The sequence below is a fragment of the Neomonachus schauinslandi genome, chromosome 4 (assembly GCF_002201575.2).
Source record: "Neomonachus schauinslandi chromosome 4, ASM220157v2, whole genome shotgun sequence".
Classification (NCBI taxonomy): Eukaryota; Metazoa; Chordata; class Mammalia; order Carnivora; family Phocidae; genus Neomonachus; species Neomonachus schauinslandi.
The window spans coordinates 99,986,752-100,014,728 of record NC_058406.1 but is presented as its reverse complement, the minus strand read 5'-3'; the positions used below and the strand labels follow the sequence as shown (position 1 = coordinate 100,014,728).

The following is a 27,977-nucleotide window of genomic DNA, read 5'->3' as shown; positions in this document are numbered from 1 at the left end:
TAATAAAAAAATAAATAAATAAAATGGCCCACCAACAAGCCCATAAAAACCCCGATATTTAGAAACTCCGGTGGCAAGCCTCGTGTTGTTGGGAGCTTTGTACTATCATTTTGCTATCCCTCAATAAACCTTCCTTTCCTGCCCACCACTCTGTCCAGTCTACTACTTCATTCTTTGAAGCAGCATGACCAAGAACTGTGGGCACCAACACAGACAAAAAAATCCTGTAACACTAATACAACTTGGATTTCAAACCTCTCCAAGGTAAAGAGACATCCAGGGCTTTCAGTTGAGACTCAAAAATGTTGCACTCTTAGAGTAAGGGCAATACAGTACTGAAATAAGAATCGATCTAACAAAGCTTAAAGCCAAGTCTTTACAGAATCAAAGTGATCCATTGGTATTCTTTATGCCTACCAGAACAAAACTTAACTCTATGGAGTTAGATAACATCATCCACAACCTCTACAGTTTTTTGCTCCACAATGTCAAAAATCTTACATAAAATTAAGAGGCATGCTAAATCCAAATCCAAATGACTAAACATGAGGAGAAAAGTTGTTTTTTTAAAGATTTTATTTATTTATTTGAGAGAGAGAGAGAGCATGCGGGAGCACAAGCAGAGGGGAGAGGGAGAGGGAGAAGCAGACTCCCCACTGAGCAGGGAGCCTGATGCAGCACTCGATCCCAGGACCCTGGGATTGAGCCCCGCATCAGGCTCCCTGCTCCGCGGGAGGCCTGCTTTTCCCTCTCCCACTCCCCCTACTTGTGTTCCCCCTCTCGCTGTGTCTCTCTCTGTCAAATCAATAAATAAAATCTTAAAAAAATAAAAATACAATAATTGGAAGTAAGACCCATTGGTGTGTTCAACAGTAGTTTGAATGCAGCAGAAATCGGCATCCATGAAGTGGAAGATAGGTCAATAAAAAATTCCAAAATGAAGGACAGAAAAGGGGGGAGGGAAGAGCAGAGCATAACAGGCATTTGGAATACAGTCAAAAGGTATATTATATGTGTAATTGTAGTCCTTCAGAGAGACGAGACAGAGAATGGGCTAGAAGCAATACTTGAGGAGATAAAGACCAAGAATTTTCTAAAACTGATAAAAGACATTGCCTTGTCAGGTTCCAGAAGGTTAGCAAACAGCAAGTAGAATAAATCACCAATATATCTCAGAAATAATAGAAGCAGTTGCAATTTAGAAATTTGATGAAGGTAATTCTGGATTGAAACAAAGGGGAAAATCTTGACCAGGAGGCAGTTCTCATAGACCTAATCAACTCCATAGCTTTTATACAGTGGCAGGAGTCATTGTGCAGGGGCTGAAAAGAAACACACACAAGAAAGGATGGAAATTATGTCACTAAACAGAGTGTATACTCAAATCAGCCCTTGGGTGTCAGAAAAAGGAGTGGAAAGGGGGAAATGAAAATGAATAGGTTTGATTTGTTGGTGGAAAATCAATAAGCTCATTAAACCGTAGTTAGTAACTAAACTGAGACTGCCAACTTGTAAATTTCTAAATTTTGTATAACAAGGCAGGAAGATCTCAAGTGTCCTACTCCAAAAGAGGAAATGATTTCTAAAGGGGATTTCCACCTCCACCTGCCACATATTAAACACAGTACCGTAAACAATTGAAACTACGTTTACAAGTCACAGGTTCAGATAACTGGCATAAAATGATTGGTAAGCCAGAGAGGCTTAAACTGAAAAGGTTTTCTCTTCTTTCTCTACCCAACATTGAATTTCTGCTATGATGTTTGGAAACAGCTATGTGGTTCTGAGTTATCCCAAGAATTAAACTGGGTTCTTTTTTTTTTTTAAGATTTTATTTATTTGACAGAGAGAGCACAAGCAGAGGGAGAGAGAGGGAGAAGCAGGCTCCCTGCTGAGCAAGGAGCCCGATGTGGGACTCGGTCCCAGGACCCTGGGATCATGACCCAGGATGAAGGCAGCTGCTTAAACGACTGAGCCACCCAGGCATCCCTAAACTGGGTTCTGATATAATTTTGTTTGGGTAGCTCTACGGCCTTGGAATTGACTTAAATTTTTTTTTTGGCTTTGTTAATTTTAAGTGTCCTATTACATTTTGTGTTGTTTGAAAGTGAGAGACATCAGAAATTTTGATTGAATCAATCCAACCTAATGATACTACAGAAAATATCTAGTAAAAACAGCTGAAGCTATAGCCGATGAAAGAATCCTGATTCTACCCAGGCACCTGATTAAGAATTCTGCTGGCTGGGCGCCTGGGTGGCTCAGATGGTTAAGCGTCTGCCTTCGGCTCAGGTCATGATCCCAGGGTCCTGGGATCGAGTCCCGCATGAGGCTCTCTGCTCCTTGGGAGCCTGCTTCTCCCTCTGCCTCTCTCTCTCTGTCTCTCATGAATAAATAAATAAAATCTTAAAAAAAAAAAAGAATTCTGCTGGCTGACAAAATATGGAAGCAACCCAAGTGTCCATCGATAAATGAATGGGTAAAGAAGATGTGGTATATAGATATATACACACACACATATACACACATACCATGGATCATTACTCAGCCATAAAAAAGAATGAAATCTTGCCATTTACAACAGCATGGATGGATCTAGAGCATATAATGTTAAGTGATATAAGTCAGTTAGAGAAAGACAAATACCATATAATTTCACTCATATATGGAATTTAAGAAACAACAAACACAGGGCACCTGGGTGGCTCAGTTGGTTGAGTATCTGACTGTTGGTTTTGGCTCAGGTCATGATCTCATGGGTCATGGGATATAGCCCCATATCTGGCTCATGCTCAGCAGGGAGTCTGCTTGAGAGTCTCTCCCTCTGCCCCTCCCCCCACTCGTGAGCTCACTCTCTCTCAAATAAATCTTAAAAAAATCTTAAAAAAAAGAAAAAGAAACAAAACAAACAGAAAAAAAAAGAGACATAGAAAAATGTCAGACTTAAATATAAAACAGCCTTAAATATGGAGAACAGACTGATGGTTGCCAGAAGGGAGGTGGGTGGGGGATATGAAATAGGTGAAAGGGACTAAGAGTACCCTTATCATGATGAGCACTGAGTAATGTGTACAATTGTTGAATCACAATATTGTACAGCTGAAACTAATATAACACTGTATGTTAAGTATACTGTAATTAAATAAAGAAATAATAAAACAAATTAAAATAAATAAAAATTTAAAAAGAGAATTCTGGGGGTACCTGGCTGACTCAGTCAGAAGAGCATGGAACTCTTGATCTTGGGGTCATGAGTTCAAGCCCCATGTTGGGTGTAGAGATTACTTAAATACATAAATAAGCTTAAAAAAAATTAAAAAAGAATTCTGCTGGCTGAGACTGAGTAGAATAAATAATTTCAGAATAACATTTTTGCATTATAATTTCTGTGAGTGGTAAGGAGTCTGGATTTTCTATGGGGTTTAATATATAAATGGGAGGGGATTTAATCTCTTACTTTTTCTCCTGGAAACTTGGTAATGAAAAAAGGTTAATATCCAAATTTGAAGTATCTTCTGATATTGTATAATTTTAGTGTGTTTCTCTTGACATTTTATTTCACTACATGATTTTTAGTGTACTATGTTAGATAACAACAGGTTAATAATTTAGCTTGGTAAATGGAATAGGAAATAGTAGTTCTTAGGCCTTCAGACTCAGACTGGAGCTATACTACCAGCTATTCTGGATTTCTAGCTTGTAGATGGCCATTCTAATAGGTTTATGATGGTATCTTATTTTCATTATATTTTGCAATTATCTAATGTTGGACTCTGCACTGGGCATGGAGCCTGCTTAAGATTCTCTCCCTCTCCCTCTGCCCTTAGCCCCTCTCTCTCCCCCTCTCTAAAAAACAAACAAACAAACAAACAAAACCCAGCTGGGATTGTGATATGGATTGTAATGAACATGCAATTATTGTTATTTTAACAGTTATTTGGGAATTATTGTTATTTTTTTAAAAGATTTTATTTATTTATTTTGACAGAGAGAGGGACACAAGCAGGGGGAATGAGAGAGGGAGAAGCAGGCTTCCCACCGAGCAGGGAGCCCGATGTGGGACTCAATTCCAGGACCCTGGGATCATGACCTGAGCTGAAGGCAGACTCTTAACAACTGAGCCACCCAGGCACTCCCTGGAATTATTTTTCTTTTAACCCCATTAAATCTTTCAATCCATGAACACGGGATGTCTTTCCACTTATTTAGGTTTTCTTTAATTTCTTTCAACAGTGTTTTATAGTTCTCAGTCTATAAATCTTATACTCCTTTTGTTAGAATTACCTAAATATTTCATTTATTTTTCTGCTGTTGTAAATGGAATTGTGTTCCTAATTTTATCTTGGATTGTTCATTTTTAGTGCATAGAAATACAATTGATTTTTGCATATTGATCTTGTATCCTACAACTTTGATAAATTCACTTATTCTATTTTTTGTGGATTCTTTAGAATTTCTTTTTCAAGAGATTTATTTATTTGTTTTAGAGAGAGAGAGCATGAGCAGGGGAGAAGCAGAGGGAGAGGGAGAGAGGGAGTCTTAAGCAGACTCCATGCTCAATGTGGAGCCTGACATGGTGTTTAGTCCTAGCACCCTGAGATCACAACCTGAGCCAAAACCAAGAGTAGGCCACTTAACCAACTGCGCCACCCAGGCGCCCCTAGAATTTTCTATATACAAGATCAAGTCATCAGCAAATAGATTTAGTGTTACTTCTTTCTTTCCAATTTCAGTGCCTGTATTTCTTTTTCTTGCCCGATTGCCCTGGCTTGAACTTCACGTATAAGGTTGAGTAGAAGTGGTGAGAGTGGACATCTTTGTACTGTTTCCAATCTTGGAGGAAGAGCTTTCAATGTTTCACTTTTAAGTACAATGTTAGTTGTGAGTTTTTCATAGATGTCATTTATCAGGTTGAGGAAGTGCCGGAGTCCAGCTCCAGCCGAGGTGGGTCTCTCGTAGGAAAGGACGGCGTCGGCGAATGAGGAGACACAGACACAGGATCAGGTTGCAAGCATCTCCTCCCGACAGCCTTGGAGGAACTTTATTTATATGTTAGGATTTTTTTGTTTTTCCATACTTTCGTAACATGTGATTATGTTTTTTTACAATTGATTGAGATAATCTTAGATAATTTTTTTTATTACAGACATAGCCTTCTTTTATTTTTCCTTTGTAATGATTAACATGACCTTTATTGATTTCCGCTTATTGACTTTTGCTAAAACTAAAAAACAATACGCAAAGAGAAAGGTGCTAGACAGAGTGTGACCGTCTTGCTATTTTGTTCTATAGCGCAGGAAATATAGTGAACTGTGGAACAGCCTGAGCTGTTCCTTTCTTAGAATCTTGCCACTTCTGAGGCACCTAGGGGGCCTCGTGGAATTAGTTTCATTATGATTGCTTAGATAGGCGTAACTAAGATGAGTAGTCAATTTATCATGAAACCCCAGAAATATTCCCACAATTATAAAGGTTGCCATAAACAAAATGAAAGAAAATAGCAGGAGCCAGCTGTGGAGTCTCCTGTTTTCAGGATCGTCCCCCATACTTGGACTTTGTCAAACAGCATGAGTAGCTTGGCTAGCTCCAAGGAAGATCCCTTCTATTCCTAGTTGCCTGACTGTTTTTAACAGGAAAAAATGTTAGATATTCTTGAATGCTTTTTCTGCATTCATTGAGATAATCATGCGAGTTTTGTCTTTTATTCTATTAATATGGTATATTACATTTATTGATTTTCATAGAGTGAAGCAATCTTGCATTCTTCGGATAAATTCCACTTGGTCATGATGTATAATCCTTTTAATGTGTTGCTGGGAAAAGTTCACTACTATAAGGTATATTGGTCTGTCATTTTCATTTCTTTTTTTTTTTTAAAGATTTTATTTATTTATTTGAGAGATAGAATGAAAGAGAGAGAGCAAAAGAAGGGGAAGGGTCAGAGGGAGAAGCAGACTCCCTGCTGAGCAGGGAGCACGATGCGGGACTCCATCCTGGGACTCCAGGATCATGACCTGAGCCGAAGGCAGTCACTTAACCAACTGAGCCACCCAGGCACCCTGTCGTTTTCATTTCTTGTGAAGTCCTTGTTTTGTTTTGGTGGCAGAGTAATATTGGTCTCATAGAATGAGTTGGGAGCAGTTCTCTTCTATATTTTTTGGAAGAGTTTGCAAAGCATTAGTGTTTTGTTTTGTTTTTTAAGATTTTATTTATTTATTTGTCAGAGAAAGAGAGAGCTCACAAGCAGGGAGAGTGGCAGGCAGAGAGAGATCAGGCTCCCTGCTGACTGAGCCACCCAGGCATCCCAGCATTAGTGTTCTTTAAACATTTTCTGGAATTCACAAATTAAGCTCTCCAGACCTGGACTTTTCCTTGTGGGAGGTATTATCATTATCATTATCATTATTATTACCATTATTATTAATTCATTCTCTTTACTTGTTATAGGTCTAGTCAGGTTTTCTATTTCTTCATGAATCAATTCAGGTAGCTTGTGTCTTTCTCAGAAATTGTCCATTTCTGTTTTTTTTTTTTTTTAAGATTTTTATTTATTTATTTGACAGATAGAGAGACAGCAAGAGAGGAAACACAAGCAGGGAGAGTGGGAGAGATGGAGAAGCAGGCTTCCCGCTGAACAGGGAACCAGACACGGGGCTTCACCCCAGGACCCTGGGATCACTGCCTGAGCCAAAGGCAGACACTTAACGACTGAGCCACCCAGCTGCCCCAGAATTTGTCCATTTCATCCAGTTTATCTAATTTGTTGGTATACAATTATTAATTATATTTCCTCATAATCCTTTTTATTTCTATGGATTAGTAGTAATATCCCCTTATTCATTTGTAATTTGTTAAATAAAAATTTGTCTCCACACCAGCATCCTCCCACCAAAACCCCAAAACCTCCATAAAATTCCATTTGAGACAAATTTCAATTACAAAGCTACAACAGTTACAAAGATCAACTTAAAAACAAACAAAACATAAAATGCCTCTGTTGCAATGTGTGGTAAATGGTATTTGTATCCAGTCTAACCTGGATATAAACTATCTTCTTTTTTAAATTATTATTATTATGTTATGTTAATCACCATACATCACATCATTAGTTTTTGATGTAGTGTTCCATGATTCATTGTCTGCATATAACACCCAGTGCTCCATGCAGAACATGCCCTCTTTAATACCCATCACCAGTCTAACCCATCCTCACACTTCCCTCCCCTCTAGAACCCTCAATTTGTTTTTCAGAGTCCATCGTCTCTCATGGTTCATCTCCCCCTCCGATTTCCCCCCTTCATTCTTCCCCTCCTGCTATCTTTTTTTTTTTTTTAACATATAACGTATTATTTGTTTCAGAGGTACAGATCTGTGATTCAACAGTCTTGCACAATTCACAGCACTCACCATAGCACATACCCTCCCCAATGTCTATCACTCAGCCATCCCATCCCTCCCACCCCCCACCACTCCAGCAACTCTCAGTTTGTTTCCTGAGATTAAGAATTCCTATCAGTGAGGTCATATGATACATGTCTTTCTCTGATTGACTTATTTCACTCAGCATAACACCCTCCAGTTCCATCCACGTCGTTGCAAATGGCAAGATTTCATTCCTTTTGATGGCTGCATAATATTCCACTGTATATAGCTACAACATCTTCTTTATCCATTCATCTATCGATGCAAATCTTGGCTCTTTCCACATTTTGGCTATTGTGGACATTGCTGCAATCAACATCGGGGTGCACGTAGCCCTTCGGATCCCTACATTTGTATCTTTGGGGTAAATACCCAGTAGTGCAATTGCAGGATCATATGGTAGCTCTATTTTCAACTTTTTGAGGAACCTCCATACTGTTTTTCAGAGTGGTTGCACCAGCTTGCTTTCCCACCAACAGTGTAGGAGGGTTCCCCTTTCTCTGCATCCCTGCCAACATCTGTCATTTCCTGACTTGTTAATTTTAGCCATTCTGACTGGTGTGAGGTGATATCTCATTGAGGTTTTGATGTGGATTTCCCTGATGCCGAGCGATGTTGAGCACTTTTTCATGTGTCTGTTGGTCATTTGGATGTCTTCTTTGGAAAAATGTCTGTTCATGTCTTCTGCCCATTTCTTGATTGGATCATTTGTTCTTTGGGTGTTGAGTTTAAGAAGTTCTTTATAGATTTTAGATACTAGCCCTTTATCTGATATGTCATTTGCAAATATCTTCTCCCATTCTGTCGGTTGTCTTTTGGTTTTGTGGACTGCTTCTTTTGCCGTGCAAAAGCTTTTTATCTTGATGAGGTCCCAATAGTTCATTTTTGCCCTTGCTTCCCTTGCCTTTGGCGATGTTTCTAGGAAGAAGTTGCTGCAGCTGAGGTCGAAGAGGTTGCTGCCTGTGTTCTTTTTTAGGATTTTGATGGACTCCTGTCTCACATTGAGGTCTTTCAACCATTTGGAGTCTATTTTTGTGTGTGGTGTAAGGAAATGGTCCAGTTTCATTCTTCTGCATGTGGCTGTCCAATTTTCCCAGCACCATTTGTTGAAGAGACTGCCTTTTTTCCATTGGACATTCTTTCCTGCTTTGTCAAAGATGAGTTGACCATAGAGTTGAGGGTCCATTTCTGGGCTCTCTATTCTGTTCCATTGATCTGTGTGTCTGTTTCTGTGCCAGTACCATACTGTCTTGATGATGACAGCTTTGTAATAGAGCTGGAAGTCCGGAATTGTGATGCCGCCAGCTTTGCTTTTCTTTTTCAACATTCCTCTGGCTATTTGGGGTCTTTTCTGGTTCCATACAAATTTTAGGATTATTTGTTCCATTTCTTTGAAAAAGGTGGATGGTATTTTGATGGGGATTGCATTGAATGTGTAGATTGCTCTAGGTAGCATGGACATCTTCACAATATTTGTTCTTCCCATCCATGAGCATGGAACGTTTTTCCATTTCTTTGTGTCTTCCTCAATTTCTTTCATGAGTATTTTATAGTTTTCTGAGTACAGATCCTTTGCCTCTTTGGTTAGATTTGTTCCTAGGTATCTTATGGTTTGGGGTGCGATTGTAAATGGGATTGACTCCTTAATTTCTCTTTCTTCTGTCTTGTTGTTGGTGTATAGGAATGCCACTGATTTCTGTGCATTGATTTTATATCCTGCCACTTTACTGAATTCCTGTATGAGTTCTAGCAGTTTTCGGGTGGAGTATTTTGGGTTTTCCACATAAAGTATCATATCATCTGCAAAGAGTGAGAGTTTGACTTCTTCTTTGCCGATTTGGATGGCTTTTATTTCTTTTTCTTGTCTGATTGCTGTGGCTATATATGTGTGCTATGTTGAATAGCAGTGGTGATAGTGGACATCCCTGCCGCGTTCCTGACCTTAGGGGGAAAGGTCTCAGTATTTCCCCATTGAGAATGATATTTGCTGTAGGCTTTTCATAGATGGCTTTTATGATATTAAAGTATGTACCCTCTATCCCTATACTCTGAAGAGTTTTGATCAAGGAAGGATGCTGTACTTTGTCAAATGCTTTTTCTGCATCTATTGAGAGGATCATATGGTTCTTGTTCTTTCTTTTATCAATGTATTGTATCACATTGATTGATTTGCGGATGTTGAACCCACCTCGTAGCCCAGGGATAAATCCCACTTGGTTTGGTGAATAATCCTTTTAATGTACTGTTGGATCCTACTGGCTAGTATTTTGGTGAGAATTTTTGCATCCATGTTCATCAAGGATATTGGTCTGTAATTCTCCTTTTTGATGGGGTCTTTGTCTGGTTTGGGGATCAAGGTAATGGTGGCCTCATAAAATGAGTTTGGAAGTTTTCCTTCCATTTCTATTTTTTGGAACAGTTTCAGAAGAATAGGTATTAATTCTTCTTGAAATGTTTGATAGAATTCCCCTGGGAAGTCATCTGGCCCTGGGCTTTTGTTTGTTGGGAGATTTTTGATGACTGCTTCGATTTCCTTAGTGGTTATAGGTCTGTTCAGGTTTTCTATTTCTTCTTGGTTCAATTTTGGTAGTTGATACATCTCTAGGAATGCATCCATTTCTTCCAGATTGTCTAATTTGCTGGCATAGAGTTGCTCATAATATGTTCTTATAATTGTATTTCTTTGGTGTTGGTTGTGATCTCTCCTCTTTCATTCATGATTTTATTTATTTGGGTCATTTCTCTTTTCTTTTTGATAAGTCTGGCCAGGGGTTTATCAATCTTGTTAATTCTTTCAAAGAACCAGCTCCTAGTTTCGTTGATCTGTTCTACTGTTCTTTTGGTTTCTATTTCATTGATTTCTGCTCTGATCTTTTTTTTTAAATTTTTTTATTGTTATGTTGATCACCATACATTACATCATTAGTTTTAGATGTACTGTTCCATGATTCATTGTTTGTGCATAACACCGAGTGCTCCATGCAAAACGTGCCCTCTTTAATACCCATCACCAGGCTAATGCATCCTCCCACCCCCCTCCCCTCTAGAACCCTCAGTTTGTTTTTCAGAGTCCATCATCTCTCATGGTTCGTCTCCCCCTCCGATTTCCCCCCCTTCATTCTTCCCCTCCTGCTATCTTCTTCTTTTTTTTTCTTTCTTAACATATATTGCATTATTTGTTTCAGAGCTACAGATCTGAGATTCAACAGTCTTGCACAATTCACAGTGCTTACCAGAGCACATACCCTCCTCAGTGTCTATCACCCAGTCACCCCATCCCTCCCACCCCACCCCCCACTCCAGCAACCCTCAGTTTGTTTCCTGCAATTAAGAATTCCTCATATCAGTGAGGCCATATGATACATGTCTTTCTCTGTTTGACTCATTTTGCTCTGATTTCTGCTCTAATCTTTATTATTTCTCTTCTCCTTCTGGGTTTAGGCTTTATTTGCTGTTCTTTCTCTAGCTCTTTTAGATGTAGGGTTAGGTTGTGTATTTGAGACCTTTCTTATTTCTTGAGAAAGGCTTGTATTGCTATATACTTTCCTCTTAGAACTGCCTTTGCTGTATCCCAAAGATTTTGAACAATTGTGTTTTCATTTTCATTTGTTTCCATGAATTTTTAAAATTCTTCTTTAATTTCCTGGTTGACCCATTCATTCTTTAGTAGGATGTTCTTTAGCCTCCATGTATTTGAGTTCTTTCCAACTTTCCTCTTGTGATTGAGTTCTAGTTTCAAAGCACTGTGGTCCAAAAATATGCAGGGAATGATCCCAATCTTTTGGTACCGGTTGAGACCTGATTTGTGACGTAGGATGTGATCTATTCTGGAGAATGTTCCATGGGCATTAGAGAAGAATGTGTGTTCTGTTGCTTTGGGATGGAATGTTCTTAATAGATCTGTGAAGTCCATTTGGTGCAGTGTGTCATTTAAAGTCTTTATTTCCTTGTTGATCTTTTGCTTAGACGATCTGTCCATTTCAGTGAGGGGGGTGTTAAAGTCCCCCACTATTATTGTATTGTTGTCGATGTGTTTCTTTGCTTTTGTTATTAATTGCCTTATATAATTGGCTGCCCCCATGTTAGGGGCATAGATATTTACAATCGTTAGATCTTCTTGTTGGATAGACCCTTTAAGTAGGATATAATGTCCTTCCTCATCTCTTATTACAGTCTTTGGTTTAAAATCTAATTTGTCTGATATAAGGATTGCCACCCCAGCTTTCTTTTGGTGTCCATTAGCATGGTAAATGGTTTTCCACCCCTTCACTTTCAATCTGGGGGTGTCTTTGGGTCTCAAATGAGTCTCTTGCAGACAGCATATCGATGGGTCTTGTTTTTTTGTCCAATCTGATACCCTGTGTCTTTTGATTGGGGCATTGAGCCCATTTACATTCAGGGTAACTATTGAAAGATACGAATTTAGTGCCATTGTATTGCCTGTAAGGTGACTGTTACTGTATATTGTCTGTGTTCCTTTCTGGTCTATGTTGCTTTTAGGCTCTCTCTTTGCTTAGAGGACCCCTTTCAATATTTCTTGTAGGGCTGGTGTTGTGTTTGCAAATTCCTTTAGTTTTTGTTTGTCCTGGAAGCTTTTAATCTCTCCTTCTATTTTCAATGACAGCCTAGATGGATATAGTATTCTTGGCTACATATTTTTCTCATTTAGTGCTCTGGATATATCCTGCCAGTCCTTTCTGGCCTGCCAGGTCTGTGTGGATAGGTCTGTTGCCAATCTAATGTTTCTACCATTTTAGGTTACATATCTCTTCTCCCGAGCTGCTTTCAGGATTTTCTCTTTGTCTATGAGACTTGTAAGTTTTACTATTAGATGTCAGGGTGTTGACCTATTTTTACTGATTTTGAGGGGGTTCTCTGTGCCTCCTGGATTTTGATCCCTGTTTCCTTCCCCAAATTAGGGAAGTTCTCTGCTGTAATTTGCTCCAATATACCTTCTGCCCCTCTCTCTCTTTCTTCTTCTTCTGGGATCCCAATTATTCTAATGTTGTTTCGTCTTATGGTGTCACTTATCTCTCGAATTCTGCCCTCGTGATCCAGTAGTTGTTTATCTCTCTTTTTCTCAACTTCTTTATTTTCCATCATTTGGTCTTCTATATCACCAATTCTCTCTTCTGCCTCATTTATCCTAGCAGTTAGAGCCTCCATTTTGGATTGCACCTCATTAATAGCCTTTTTGATTTTGACTTGGTTAGATTTTAGTTCTTTTATTTCTCCAGAAAGTGTTTCTCTAATAACTTCCATGCTTTTTTCAAGCCCAGCTAGTATCTTTAAAATCATCATCCTGTACTCTAGTTCCGACATCTTACTAATGTCTGTATTGATTAGGTCCCTGGCAGTCAGTACTGCCTCTTGTTCTTTTTGTTGAGGTGATTTTTTCCGTCTTGTCATTTTGTCCAGAGGAGAATAGATGAATGAGAGAACAAAATGCTAACAGGGTAACAACGTCCCCAGAAAATATACACTAAACAATCAGAAGCGACCTGAAATGGGGGGAAAAGAAAGGGAAAGAAAGAAAAAAGAAAAAGGGGGGAAAAAAGAAAAAGATAAAGATAAAAACAAACAAAACCAAAACAAAACAAAAAAAACAGAATATGATCAAATATGATCAGGCTGGTGCGTAGATCAGTGCCACATATTAGATTTTGGGTGTATTTTGGTCTGTTAGAAGAAAGTGCCTCCCAAAATTTTAAAGAAAGAAAAACTTATATATGTACAAAAATAAGGGTTAATACGATGAAGGGATGGAATATGACTGTAAAGATGATAATTATAAAAGATTTTATAAAAGGAATTGATAAGAAGTTGCTTGAAAAAAGAAAATAGAGGATTTAAAAAAAAAGGGGAGAGAATGTGATCAGGCAGGAGACTAGAACAAAGCCATACACTAGAGATTTAGGGTATATTTTGATCTGTTAGAAGAAACTGTATCTCAGAATTTTAAAGAGAGAAAAACTTATATATATATGCCAAAAATAAGGATAACTACTATGAAGGAATAGAATATGACTCTAAAAATGAAAAATAAAAATATTTTTTTAAAAAGTGGTTGATAAGATGTTGGTTGAAAAAGGGAAAAAGAAAAATTAAAAAAAAAAAAGACAGTTTAAAAAAAAATTAACTTTGAAAGACTAAAGAATCATGGGGAAAAAGCCATGAATTCTATGTGCAGTATTCCCCTAGCACTGGAGTTCTGCCGTTCTCATTGATCGGTAAACTTGGTCTTGGCTGGCTGTTCTCGCTGATCTTCTGGGGGAGGGGCCTGTTGCCGTGGTTCCCAAATGTCTTTGCCGGAGGCGGAATTGCCCCACCCTTGCCCGGTCTGGACTAAGTCATCTGCTCGGGTTTGCTCTCGGGAGCTTTTGTTCCCTGCAAGCTTTCCGTACAGCTTTGGAGGCCGAGAGTGAAAATGGCGGCCTTCAAATCTCCACCCCAGAGGAGCCGAGAACTCGGCCCCACTCCTCAGTGAGCTCCCAGAGAAAAGCAGTCAGTCACTCCTGTCTCCCTGGTCTCTGGCCGCACTCCGTGCTCACCTGGCCTGTGACCGCGTGTTTCTATCTCTGGCACCCGACCCCGGGTGGAGTCTCCAAACCCAGCAGATCCCTGCGGCGCACTCCCGCGCGGCTCCTCCCTGGGGAGGAAGGTGAGTCTCCCCGGATCTGCCACTTGTTGGGTCCCTGCTGGAGGAGCAGTGGCCCAACTGTGCCTCGGATCACGGTTTATGGCAACCCCGAGCTGAGAGCCAGCGCCTGGGCTCCGCCTCTGCAGCCGGCTTCCCCGCTCTGATCCCTGGGAGATCTGCCACACTCAGGCACCCCCGGGCTTTCTGTGACCCTGAGAGTCCTGAGACCACACTGTCCCGCAAGGGTTCCACCCCCCACTTAGCCACTGCATCGACGTCCCTCAGCGGAGCTGACTTCTAAAAGTCCCGATTTTGTGCTCCGCTGCTCTATCACTTTCCCAAAGCAGCGGACGGAGGCCCCCTCCCCCGTCGTCTATCCTCCCGAATATCGCCTCGGATTCACTTCTCTGCACATCCTACCTTCCAGAAAGTGGTCGCTTTTCTGTTCACAGAGTTGTTGCTATTCTTTCTTCGATCTCCTGTTGAGTTCGTAGGTGTTCAGAATGGTTTGATCCCTTGGATGTAAACTATCTTCTTGACCTTTTTCCTTACTCTTCCAAAAAGTGGTTTAAAATTATACAAATTTGGGGCACCTGGGTGGCTCAGTTGGTTAAACAGCTGCCTTCAGCTCAGGTCATGATCCCAGGGTCCTGGGACTGAGCCCCGCATCGGGCTCCTTGCTCAGCAGGGAGGCTGCTTCTCCCTCTCCCTCTGCCTGCCGCTCCCCCTGCTTGTGCATGCTCTCTCTCTTTGTCAAATAAATAGATAAATAAAATATTTTTTAAAAATTATACAAATTTTAGGGACACCTGGGTGGCTCAGTCGTTAAGCATCTGCCGTCTGCCTTCGGCTCAGGTCATGATCCCAGGGTCCTGGGGTCAGTCTGTGCAGGCTTGTTGCTCAGCGGGGAGCCTGCTTCTCCCTCTGCCTGCTGCTCCCCCTGCTTCTGCTCTTTCTCTCTTTGTCTGACAAATAAATAAAATCTTAAAAAAAATAAAGTTATACAAATTTTATAAAAGCATCTGATAGCACCTAATACATAATGTCTGTTTACCAGAGGTAAAAAGCATTTTAGAGGTTCAATTAGGGCTTTTTATATTATTGGTATTTTCAGGTTTTCTCAGCAGCATTTTCTATCTTTTTTCATAGAGCATATTGAAGAAAAGCAAGTAGTAATGTAAAACTTGTTCAAAACCCAAACACATTCAGTAATTTAAGCTGAGGTTTTGCCATCTGTGGCAACAAAAATGATGGATGCCAACATAAATACACATCCTATTCCCAGAGTAATATAAAAATCTAAAAATTTTACTTTTGCAGCAATACTTTGCCATAAACAGAAGTACAACACAGTCACAATGAGGAGACTAATAAGAAAGGCAGTGTATCATACATAATTTACAAAAGTCACATCCTCCACAAAAGCATATTGTGATACAACCTCTCCCCAGCTAAAGGCTGGTAGAAAGCCAACAGCTAGAAGTCTATGAGATCATCACGGCCACGTAACTGGAAGGAAACAAAGGTGCTAAGATCATCGTAGGGCCTTGTAGGGCCAAGGTCCCTCTTGGTGTAGGGCCGTATCCAAAGATAGGTGAGTATTTTTGAGAAAATTCTGGTCTCAGTGCAGGTACATCCTGGTTTGTTCTCTGCCATGTGCCTGCTGCTTCCTTGGGGAAGGTCTGCTGTTTCCTAGCTTGTTGGGTAAGTCTGCCTAATTCTGGGGTAGAATGTTAGCAAGACCTTTGGGTCATTAAAGATCTAAATCCGTGTTCCCTATTTAGTGTGACCAGTAATAAAAGTAGTAGTATCATTTCTCTACTTCCTAGTTTGATCTCAGTTTAGAAGAGGAAGAAAGGATTGTTGTTGTGATCTCCTGAAGCCCCAGTTCAAAGCTGCCATAATAGTGCTGCATAAATAGTGAATAAAAAAGGGACAATGCTTCTGGGATTTGGTTCTCATTCACCTAAGGGCTCTGAGGTAGGCACATTGAAATTTGGGTTTGACTGTCAGATTTCCAGAACCAGAGGATCATACTCCCAAACAAAGTGGGGAGGAAAAGGTCCCACATCAGATAGTAACGGAATGAGAGGGTGGAGCAGGGAAAGGAGCAGGGAAAGGACAATCACAAGGGACTGATTAACAAAAATTGTGTCTTTGGAAGACAGGGAACTCATCACAAGAAAGGATTAACAGCAAGTTGTGCCCCCTTTCATTACATTGAATGTCACACTGGATTCAGTTTTCAGGCACTGAAATGAGGCACTGAAACGAGGTAGGGCTGAATGTCAGGCTAATAATTTCTTTCTTTCTTTTTTTTTTTTAAACAAGGAAGGATAACAAAGACAAGTAATAACTGAAATATCTGACCCTTATGATTGTAAAGAAAAATCACTCAGTGAGAAAGTTATTCATTAATTTCTGGAACACCAGTGTGAGTAGAAAAGATAGGGTTCAGAAAAGAAGGAGCCGGAGGAATATGAGGGGGAAGCCAAGCAACAGTCGCAGTGGTTGAGACAACAGCAGCTAAAATCAGGAACTTGTAATGGCTGCTAGGAAATCTCAATCCACTTGGACTCCACAGAAGGGGAGTAGGGCTGCAGTTCTGAGGGACAATCTAGGTGGACACTCAGGGTTAAAAAAAAAAAATCACCACTGAAGGCTTTTATCATTCTAGACTGGGGTGAGAAGAAATTGGGGTAGAGCTGGGTTGGGGGTAATGGGAGAGAGACTGAGCCGGGTAGAATGTAACCTCTACCAACAAACTTCATGTTTCTTTTGTTTGCTTTTGTATAAACCAGCACCTGCTCTTCCTAGCCCATAGTGATTGAACAATAAATATTTTTTAAATGATTTTATTTATTTATTTATTTATTTATTTATTTATTTATTTATTAGAGAGAAAAGAGTACAAGCAGGCAGAGGGGCAGAGGGAGAGGGAGAAGCAGGCCCCTCACTGAGCAGGGGGCCCAATGGGGGACTCAATCCCAGGACCCTGGGATCATGATCTGAGCCGAAGGCAGACACTTAACCAACTGAGCCACCCAGGTGCCCAACAATAAATATTTTTAAATAACTAACTGGATAAATGAAGGGAATGGTTGACAGATATGTCTTCACTTTAAGAGTACCAACCCTGGGGTGCCTGGGTGGCTCAGTTGGTTGAGCGACTGCCTTCGGCTCAGGTCATGATCCTGGAGTCCCCAGATCGAGTCCCGCATCGGGCTCCCTGCTCAGCAGGGAGTCTGCTTCTCCCTCTGACCCTCCCCCCTCTCATGTGCTCTCATTCTCTCTCTCAAATAAATAAATAAAATCTTTAAAAAAAAAAAAAGTACCAACCCTGAATTGTGCTATATATAACCAATGCAGTGTTGTCCCAATCTATGAGCATGCCATTCATTTGGTCACTTATTCAATAAATATTAATCGAGCATTTGCTAGGTTCCAGGTATGGGATACTAGACTCTGGGGAATAACACATGACTACTTTTTCTGACCTGAAAGGATTTGATTTAGAGGCTGGTAGGGGAAGGAAGAAATCTGTTAAAATTTTTTTTTAATTGGGTAACATATTTTAGATGCCATCAAAACTACCCTATCCTCATTCCGCTCCTCCCCTCTAACCCCCTCTCCCCCATCCCAACCCCACCAATCTCAAACTCCAAGGGATGGACCACCTTGGCCTGCTGTCAGCCTGGCTTTCCTGACAAAGTAGGGAAACCACAGAGACGTGAAGAAAGAAGTCATTTCATGAGGTAGCTTCTAGAAGGCAGGGGCTTTCATATTTGAAGCAGGCTATCTAAAGTAATCTTATTTAAATAGAAGCCTTCACATTACTTACAATGCACACTTTGTTCTTTTCTCCACCTTCCTCCCCCCAGATCTGTACTTTCAATGTCTGGACCGTCTGCGTGAATGACACAGATAAGGTCTGTGAACGAATTCAAGGATAAAAAGACAAATTCTTGCCTCCACAGAGCTCGCACTGTAAGGTTTAGTCAGGGATGATAACTCAAAATAACCACCCGCACAGACGCAGGCAGGAACGCTTTCCAGGCCGGCCAGAGATCTCACCCGGAGCCTATCCAAAGGGCGGGCGCCAGGGTGCGGGCCAGGGTGGAAGGCGGGACCGTTCTGGATTCCCTGGAGGTAGCCAATGGCCACCTGGGAGGCGGAGCTTTAGAACTGACTGGCATGGAAACTGACCAATCAGGAACGAATCTGGATGACCTGCTGAGGGAGCTCTATAAGAGCTCTGGTGCTGCGGAGTAGGAGATGAGGGCGGGAGCCCAGGGCAGCAGCTGTTTACTAATATGTAGGAAGGCATTTCAATTTTTATTTTTATTTTTTATTTTTATTATTTTTTAAAGATTTTATTTATTTATTTGACAGAGACAGACACAGAGAGAGCAGGAACACAAGCAGGGGGAGTGGGAGAGGGAGAAGCAGGCTTCCCGCGGAGCAGGGAGCGCGCGCGATGCCCGGCTCGATCCCAGGACCCTGGGATCATGACATGAGCGGAAGGCAGACTTAACGGTTAACGACTGAGCCACCTAGGCGCCCAGGATTTCAATTTTTAAAATCACCAGTTCGGCTGTACTAGTGCATATGACTGGATATCAGGCCAGATATAGTGGCTTTCTATTCTTTTGTCTGCCAAGAGCAGACAAAATGAGAAATGCTTTTTTAATTTATGCAATCATTCAATTCAAACAGGAGCTGGTATTTACTGGCAGACCTCTTCTAAGCACCATAGTCTGTGGGCAGACGCGGGGCAAAGGTTGCTAAGACTGTTTTTTTTTTTTTTTTTACTCATCTTCTTTACCTAACTTGTATCTGGCATCTAATTAGGCACTCAATAATTGTTTAAGAATAAATGGATTCAAGCCCCTAGCTATTGCTTCCTCTGATGTCGTTTGTAAAATCTCTGCAACCTTCTGACCCTTTAGGGGAAAATCTCATCCTGTATCTGCAGCTTGATTTAAGTTTAGATATTGCATTACTTGGTTTCTTCAATAAGTTTTAAGAATTTGCTGGCAACTCTTATGATATTCAAGGCTTCTGTTTACTATTTTCCTTTTAGTACAATGTTTACAGGCTCCAAGATTCTTGTACTTTTACCATTTCACAGTGTCATCAGGTTTCAGGCAGACAAAGAATAAGCTTTATAAATTTTAAAGTTGTAAACCAATGTTTCTTGATACCCCTTTTGCATTCGTTGTGAAAGAGTTGACTACCTTCCATGTACTGATCACAGTGTTCACCATTATTACACAGTCCTGTATTGCTCAAAGGACCAAAGGGCAGGAGCTCAAAGTTAATGCCTGTGTGTAAATAACATGATGCTGATCAAGTTAGAAGCAAAAGTCACTCATATTCCAGAGTTCCTGAGGTCTAAGTGTTGGGCAGTTTCATACAGAGACAAACTCTGGCCTTCTGATAGCTCATCAGTGAGCTAAGAAGACCACTGTCCTATCTCTGGAATTATAATTTTAGTGTGTCTAAGAAGAAAAAAGTAAAAGGTGTGAGTATGAATGTTGTTTCAAGAACAGGTTGCCCCGGGATGATTCTGTGTTCCTCTATTAGTTAATTATTTTTTTGTTTTTGTTTTTGGTTTTTTTGTTATAAGTAATAGAAACTAAGCAATAAAAAAGGACGGGGAATTTAGTATAAAGAAACAATGCTGACTTATAGACTCCATGAGCAGGAATGGTTATGGGCCTTGGGAAAAGTCTAAAGCCGGGAACAAGAAAGAAGCTGGGACTCTTGCTCCAAATCTGCTTCCCTCTGCATGCCTGCTATATTCTTCACTTTCTGCTTCTCTCCTCCACATCGTACCCTTTGTTAAAATATTTGATTTATGAATTCCTCATTACTGGAATTATTCCAGCAGAGGCTGAATTACTTTCTTTTGAGATTATGGCAGAAGGCATGTCCTTGTTGAGTGGAAGGGAAGTTAGATTAAGTTATATATATGGGCTATTCTAAATGTAAGATACTATGATTTTACCAGTTTAGGCTCCCATATACACAAGGATTGCCTTGCATTTCACTTTCTCACTGTCTCTGTTTATAGTAACATTGATTTCTTTGTCTTATCTATATCCCAGTCCTTCATCTTTTGTGTGAAGTCAATCAATAGGTCTTATTGGATATACCTCCCAAAAGCCTCTCAAGAAATAATACTAGTTTTCTCCTAATAGTTGTGGAGCTGTAGAAAAGGTAATGAAAGCATGAACTCTTTAACCTACAGATAAATATTAAGATAGAGTTGCATCACAATTAAAAGCAGAGGCTTTGGAATTCAACCTCAGCTCAAATCTTGTTCCCAACTTTATTAGCTCTGTCACCTTGGAAAAATTACTCTTTGAGGCTTTTTCTCCAACTGCAAAGGGGAACCTAATATTAAGCAACCTTACCGGGTTGTTTGGTTAAATAACTAGTATCCATAAAGCACTTTCTATTTCTATTAATGCAAATGCCAATCATAAATGCTTAATAAAGAGTAGTTACTAATATAAGTAATAATAAATACAACACTTGTATAACTTCTTTTTTTTTTGGGTTTACAAAACATGTTCACCTACATTTTCTCACCTAATATTCACAAAAATCCTGAGAGGTGGATAATATCCCCATTTTAGAAATAGAGACATCAAAGTAAAGAGAGATGGTAACACTTCCTCAAGTAGGATTATGTCGAGGTCTTTCCAATAGGGAGTGAATGCCCAGTTACTGGAAGTTCTAACAAAGCTACCCTGTTACCTATGATAAGGGAGATCCCAGCTTTTGGAAGGGTACCTGATTTGGTGATTTCTGAGGTCTGTACTTGGTCATTTTTTCACACATACAATAGATACTTGTTTTTTACTGGAAACTGTTCAAGGATCTGGGGATACAGCATAAACAAACAAGCAAAAACCAACCAAACCAAAAAATCTCAAGCAGACAAAAATCCCTGCCGAGAAATATACGAATATAGAAAGTATTATGTATAAAATATATAATATATAAAATAGAAAAATATGAAAATATATAGCTTGATTTTCAGTTTTTTCACATACTTTCCATCTTATGTATCCATTAATTCCCACCACCCCTCCCAGGTCTCTCCTCACATTTACAGTCTTGGGAACTAGAAAATCCTGTTTTTAGTTTGAATGCCACACCCCTCAAGGCTGAAGGTTTATTCGAAGCTCCCAATCCAGAAAAGTGGGCGGGACCTTGGAAGTTTCCGAAGGGGGAAGGAGAGACCGCGGAACTATTGTTCTGGTAGTTGTGGTTCTCGGTGGGAAGCTAATTCTGAGGACCGGTAGTGGAAGGCTCCAAAGCTAGTTTCCGGCCACCTCAGCGGGAAGCGCAGACGCGAGCAGCTGGCTCTTCGGGAACTAAGATAGAGGTGTAACTGTTGTCGCGGCAGAGGAAGTCAGGAGGACGTCTTCGGCCATCCCGGCCAGTGTTGGGTCCCTGTAGCTTGTGAAGATGGTGTTGCTTACGATGATCGCCCGTGTGGCGGACGGGCTCCCGCTGGCCGCCTCGATGCAGGAGGACGAACAGGTGAGCTCCTAGATCCCCGCGACCCCAAGTCCCTGTCTGAGCTCTGCTGTCAGTACCGGATTTCTTCTTAGAACCCAGGGGACCCTTGCGACCTCCCATGCACTCTCGACCCCTCTGAATTGCCTTTTCATCCGTTGGCAGTGGAGGGATGACTTGTGAAAAGAGATCCTGACGGAGGAGGTATATTTTTGTCTTACCTGTTTCTCTACGGGAAGACGCTCCGGCGTAGGGGTAGTTTCGGCCGACTGTGATCACCCAGTGTTGTGTCACTCTTAGAGACTTTGTTAAAATTCGGGATTTCTAATTTTCTGCTGCTATTAAGGCTGACTAACAGGTCCTGGGAAAAATCAGCTCCCAAGTTCTTCAGCCTCTTCTACTGTGGCACTTGATCCTTGACCTATCTTGATGACATCTTTTGAAAGTGGGTGAGATAATATTGCCACATATAGACACCTGTTTGAAGTTCACTACAGTACTTTCTTTCAAGGTTATGCCCAGTTCCCACCTCCTCCAATAAACCTTACTAAATTTCTACTGTTGAAATTATAACTCCTGTGTTATATTCCTGTAATGCCTTGTACTTTTATTTTACTATGTTTCTTTGTCTTTCAATAATCTGAATTTCCTAGGAGGCAGTAGGCAGATCTTAATCATCTTTGTGTTTCTTATAGCTTTTACAGCAGCAGTTTTATGCTAGCATAGGTGATCAAAAGTGTATTGAATTGATGAAAAAACAACAACAGCCCCAAATATCTTGAAAAGAAGCTGCTTTGTGCCTTAGAATCACAAGGGAAATTTCTGGTGTGAGACAGGTTTCTGGAGCAAGGTTGGGCGGTCTCTGAAGAAGGGAGGCTGAGAATGAAAATTATGTAACTTATTTAAAGTGAACAATTTCCTTTTACTTTCTCATACACCCTAAGTAGTTAACAACAACAACAACAACAACAACAAAACTCAAGGCCTAAAAAAAAAGATGAGCTCTAGAAAAAATTCTTTTGCACATATCTCTTCTTAGGCTTTTCATTCATATATTCTTGAAAAAAAAAACCCTTATTAAACTCATCAATTGTGTCAAGCATGGTGATAATACAGGAGGTTAGAGGACACAGTCCCTACTTTCATGGAGCTTACAGTTTAGTGGGAAAGCCAGAAAACTAACAAGCAGTTATAATATAGGACAACTACTATGGAAGAAGAAGGCTCTGTGGCTGCTTTACTTACGGAAAGATAAAGATAAAAGGCCCTTTACTCTTTTTTTTTTTTTTTTAAGATTTTATTTATTTGACAGACAGCGAGAGCAGGAACACAAGCAGGGGGAGTGGGAGAGGAAGAAGCAGGCTTCCTGTCGAGCAGCGAGCCGATGTGGGGCTCGATCCCAGGACCCTGGGATCATGACCTGAGCCGAAGGCAGACGCTTAACGACTGAGCCACCCAGGCGCCCCCCTTTACTTTACTCTTTTACCTTACAGAAAAGGTATCTAAGTTAGTTTTGGGAGACCAGGAAAAGTCCTTCCCAGAAGAAATGACATCTAAGCTGACAGTATTATCTAGTAATAAGGAAAGCTTCTATTTGGTTATATGCCTTTTTAGGTTTGACTTGGAAATATGTTTATTTTCACACTTAGGAGAATAGTGATACAGATCATGAAGTTGCAGGTCATGCTCAGTGAAATATTTTCTATTCATTGCACAAAACAAAGTCTAATCATTGATATAAACTGTGAAAAATGTAGTGTGCCCTTAATTTTCAATTGTGAAATACTTTTCTCCCAGTTTAAGAATTTTCTAGGACCACTCTACAGAAGGAGTGAAATTATTAAAATAAATGCAAGAACATGACTTGACAAGGGAGATAGTGTGGGAAAATTCTCCTTGAAGGATATATATGTAGTTTGGGAAATGGTTTTCCCCAGGGACAAGTCTGGTCGGTTTATTGCATTGGATTACAATAGGGGTAAAGAATACAAAGTGAATTTGAAAGTCTATTTAATATTAGTAGTTCTTACTCTCTGTCTTGATACCTTACTGAAAAAATAATTGAGATATTATTGGGTATTTCTTTTTTTTTTAATTTTTTAAATTTGAAATTTTTAAAAAAGATTTTATTTATTTATTTATTTGTCAGAGAGAGAGAGAGAGTGCACAAGCAGGGGGAGTGGCAGGCAGAGGGAGAAGCAGGCTCCCCACTGAGCAGGGAGCCCAGTGTGGGATGCGATCCCAGAACCCTGGGATCATGACCTGAGCCGAAGGCAGATGCTCAACCGACTGAGCCACCCAGGCGTCCTCTTTTATTTATTTTATCTTTTTAAAGATTTATTTATTAGAGAGTGCGTGTGGGTGCACTCGCAAGTGGGGGGAGGGGCAGAAGGAGAGACTCCCAAGCCAACTCCGCATGGGGCTCAGGACTCCATCCCACAACCCCGAGATCACCACCCCAGCCAAAATCAGGAGTCGGTCGCTGAAATGACTGAGCCACCCAGGCATCCCTATTGTGTGTTTCTTAATTTGATTCCGAATTAGGTGTTGGTCTACCAAGATGGGTTACTTTGTTTAATTGACAAGGAAAAAAATTTTGCACAAAAATATTTTTGTGATGGCAATTCCATAGTTATTTCCTTTAGGGTGCTCGCTTCGGCAGCACGTATACTAAAATTGGAACCATAGTTATTTCCTTTAGGAATTTGGACTTTGAGGGCACCTGGGTGGCTCAGTCAGTTAAGCGTCTGCCTTTGGCTCAGGTCGTGGTCCTGGGGTCCTGGGATCGAGCCCTGCATCAGGCTCCCTGCTCCGTGGGGAGCCTGCTTCTTCCTCTGCCTCTGCCTCTCTCTCTCTCTGTCTCTCATGAATAAATAAAATCTTTATTTTTTATTATTATTTTTTTAAAGATTTTATTTATTCATTCATGAGAGGCAGAGGGAGAAGCAGGCTCCCCAGGAGCAGGGAGCCCGATGCGGGACTCGATCCCAGGACCCTGAGATCATGACCTGAGCTGAAGGCAGACGCTTAACCATCTGAGCCACCCAGGCGCCCTAAATAAAATCTTTAAAAAAAAAAGATATTTGGACTTTGAATAGTAGAGTTTTTCCTAAACTTTTAAAATCTGTAAAAATATGAATCCTAGATTCATTTTTATAATAGTATACAGAATATTTATAGAATACCTACTACATGCCAAGCATTATGCTAATGCCTGTCAGGTATATGATTTCATTCAATCTTCATACCAATCATATTAGGATAGTTAGTATTATTATTCCCATTTATAGATAGGAATCTCCCAGCTTAGAGACGATAGGTTTTTTGTATGAGTCATGTAGCTAATAAGTAGCATAATGGAATTTTTCATCAGTTTCTTAACATCTGCACTGTTGATATTTCAGGTCAGATAATTCTTTGTTGTGGGAAACAGGCCTGCGCGTTGTAGGATGTCTACTAATATCCCTGGCCTCTGCATCTTCGATGGTAGTAGCACTGCCATCACCACCCCCCTCCAGGAGTGTAATACTCCTGGACATTGCCGGGTGTGATTGGCAGAATCACCCCTGCTTAAGAACCACTGATTTTTAATCCGTATCTGACTCTAGACCAGAGCCTTAGTGCCTAACTGGTACACTTTACTGCCTTGTTCTTAAAAAAAATAATAAAATACATTTTTAATAATGTATTTACTTCTTAGGAGTCCAGAAATAACTTTTTAAGAAATGGATATTTCAACCAAATAGGTTTTATAGTTAAGTAAATTGTTCAGTCCAAATAATTCAATGTACTTTTTCAATTATTTACACTGATCATAGATATCATACGTTAGGTGTTACTAGGTGCTAAACCTGTGCAAACTGCTTTATTACTGGAGATGAACAATTATTCAGATAATACAGTACAGATTAAAATTTAAAAAATGATGTAGGCAGAGTATCTCATGCACTATTTCCTCTGCTCAACTAGAAGTGGTGGTAGAGAGATGAACTTTTCTCTTCAAACCTAGATTGTGATATTCTATTTCCTTTCTTGTACCTTTCTGGTATGTTTCTCCTTTTTGGATGTTAGCAATTTTCTTCATCTACCTTTCTGTTCTACCTCAAAATGAAGGGTGTACTCGTCCATTTTGCCACCAGCTCTGTGGACTTGAAGAAGATGTTTGATCTAACGAAGTATTTAGCAGTGAGCATCAAAAAAGCGGATGGTCTCTTGTACATTTAAACTGCCACACTCTCCCGTTGATTGAGGGTTCATTAGTCATCTTACTGTAATTGTTTTTAGAAGAAAATGGTTGGTTCTTGGTGCTTCTGGCCTTTGACCAGCTGAGTTCAACAGGAATTTAAAAATGATAAGAGCTTAGCTAAACATTCTTGTAAAGACAAAAGGTGGCATTTGATATAATTAATTGTTCAGCAGTCCTAGGTGATAGCAATAAAAAGTATTATAGTTGTGCGGTAAATATCTACCCTGTACCTTTCATAATATATATGGAACCAAATCCTAAATATGATATTGGATGACCTCAAATTAGTTTCAGGATTTGTCTGGACATTCACATCCAATTCATTATTGGATTGCTAACACATCTTTCCATTATACTGTATACAAGGTTCATCAAGTTTGTTCTGGATGAAGTGGAAAACAGAATGAGGACATCTAATCTGTTTTAGGTAGTCTAGTGACTGTGGGCCCTTTGTGACTTTAATCTTAAAAGCACACTGAGGTTCTGTCTGTACAGCAGTGAATATATTGTTTTGTGAGATCTAGATCAGAGCTGCCACACAGTTTCTTGATCGTTTCCTGTGAATTAGATTTAATATCAAATAGTAAGATCACCCAGAAGGTGGATCTGCTATCACCAAAGCAATTTTAATTGTAGAGGTGGTATAGCATGCTTAGGAACAGGGACCCCAGAACTAGATTGCTTGGGTTCAAATTCTTGCCCCTCTCCTTATTGGCCCCTAGTCCTTGGGCACGTTTTACTTCTCATGCAGAAAATGGGCATAATAGTTCTAATCACCTCATAGGGTAGTTGTAAAGATTATTTAAATTATGTAAAGTGTTTAGAACAGTGGTTGGCAGAAAGTGAGTGCTTTCATTTAATTTTATTAATTTGCCTATTTCTGAAAAATCTTTTCTGGTTTCATTTTGCCTTTCTGAAAGTTCACATTAGAACCGTCCATATTTGTGGGTACAAATATGCAATAAACAGGAATGGGTAAATGAATAATTTCCCCATTACAAAACTAGTCTGTGCTTATTGTAGAAAATTCAGTAAATATGTATAAACAAAAGAACCAAAATGTTAATGGTGATTATTACCAAAATCCCTACTTAAATTATATCCATTTTAACGTATAACCTTAATCTTTGTGTGTGTGTGTGTGTGTGTGTGTATAAAATTAAATAATGGGTAATACTATAAGACTGTTTACCTATTTTTTTCACTTAGTGTGTAGTGAGTTTGTTCTCATATCGTTAAATATTATACAACATTTTAATGGCTGTGTAGTATTCCAGTATATAAATATACCATATGTTATTTAACCAATTTTCTATCCTATTACTGAACATTTGTTTTTTATTTTTATATGCATTTGTAGTTATTTTATTTTATTTTTTTAAAAGAGTTTATTTATTTATTTATTTGACAGAGAGAGATACACAAGAGAGAGAACACAAGCAGGGGGAGTGGGAGAGGGAGAAGCAGGCTTCCCGCTGAGCAGGGAGCCCAATGCGGGGCTCGATCCCAGGACCCTGGGATCATGACCTGAGCCAAAGGCAGACGCGTGACCGACTGAGCCACCCAGGCGCCCCTGTAGTTATTTTTTTAACATATGCTGTGTATGTATATTTTCAAAGATACAGAATTGCTGGATACAACAATAATGTAAGATTTTTATAATTTCCAGTACATATTACAAAAATGACTATCAGAAAGATTGTGCCAGCATTGCGTTCTCAGCGATGGTGATGCTAATGGAACCAGCACTGTGAAATGTTGGTTGGCATGCCATAATCTCTGTGCGATCTCCGTGTGGTGCATTGACAGTCACTGCTTTGTTCGTTATAAATCCCTGAAACTGTAGCATGCTTTTGGACATAGTTTCTTGTAGTTGATGCAGTTATTAGTCTCTTCCTCTTAAGTTGCAGTAATGTTTACAGTGCTTCTTATAAAGTCAAAGGATTTTACCAGTCTTTATTTGACAATTTTTTTTTGCTATATATTTCTAGTTCCTTTAAGGTGCTCACCTGCCTTTAGCTGTCAAAAACAGTTTTACTTAACATCTGTGTTTGTGGTTATTTTTTATTATTATTATTTATTTGACAGAGAGAGAGTGTACAAGCAGGGAGAGTGGGAGAGGGAGAAGCAGGCTCC

At 39.9% G+C, this 27,977-nt stretch overlaps 1 protein-coding gene across 1 annotated transcript in view; it reads left to right on the top strand.

Annotated features, from left to right (window-relative positions):
- The first annotated feature begins 21,372 nt into the window (after window positions 1-21,372).
- Window positions 21,373-27,977, top strand: part of SEC22B (SEC22 homolog B, vesicle trafficking protein) — a 29,333-nt gene continuing 22,728 nt past the window's right edge. Inside the window, exon 1 of the mRNA XM_044914121.1 lies at window positions 21,373-21,619. Coding sequence (XP_044770056.1) covers window positions 21,545-21,619 — 75 coding nt within the window. The 5' untranslated portion in view covers window positions 21,373-21,544. The remainder of the gene's footprint in view (window positions 21,620-27,977) is intronic.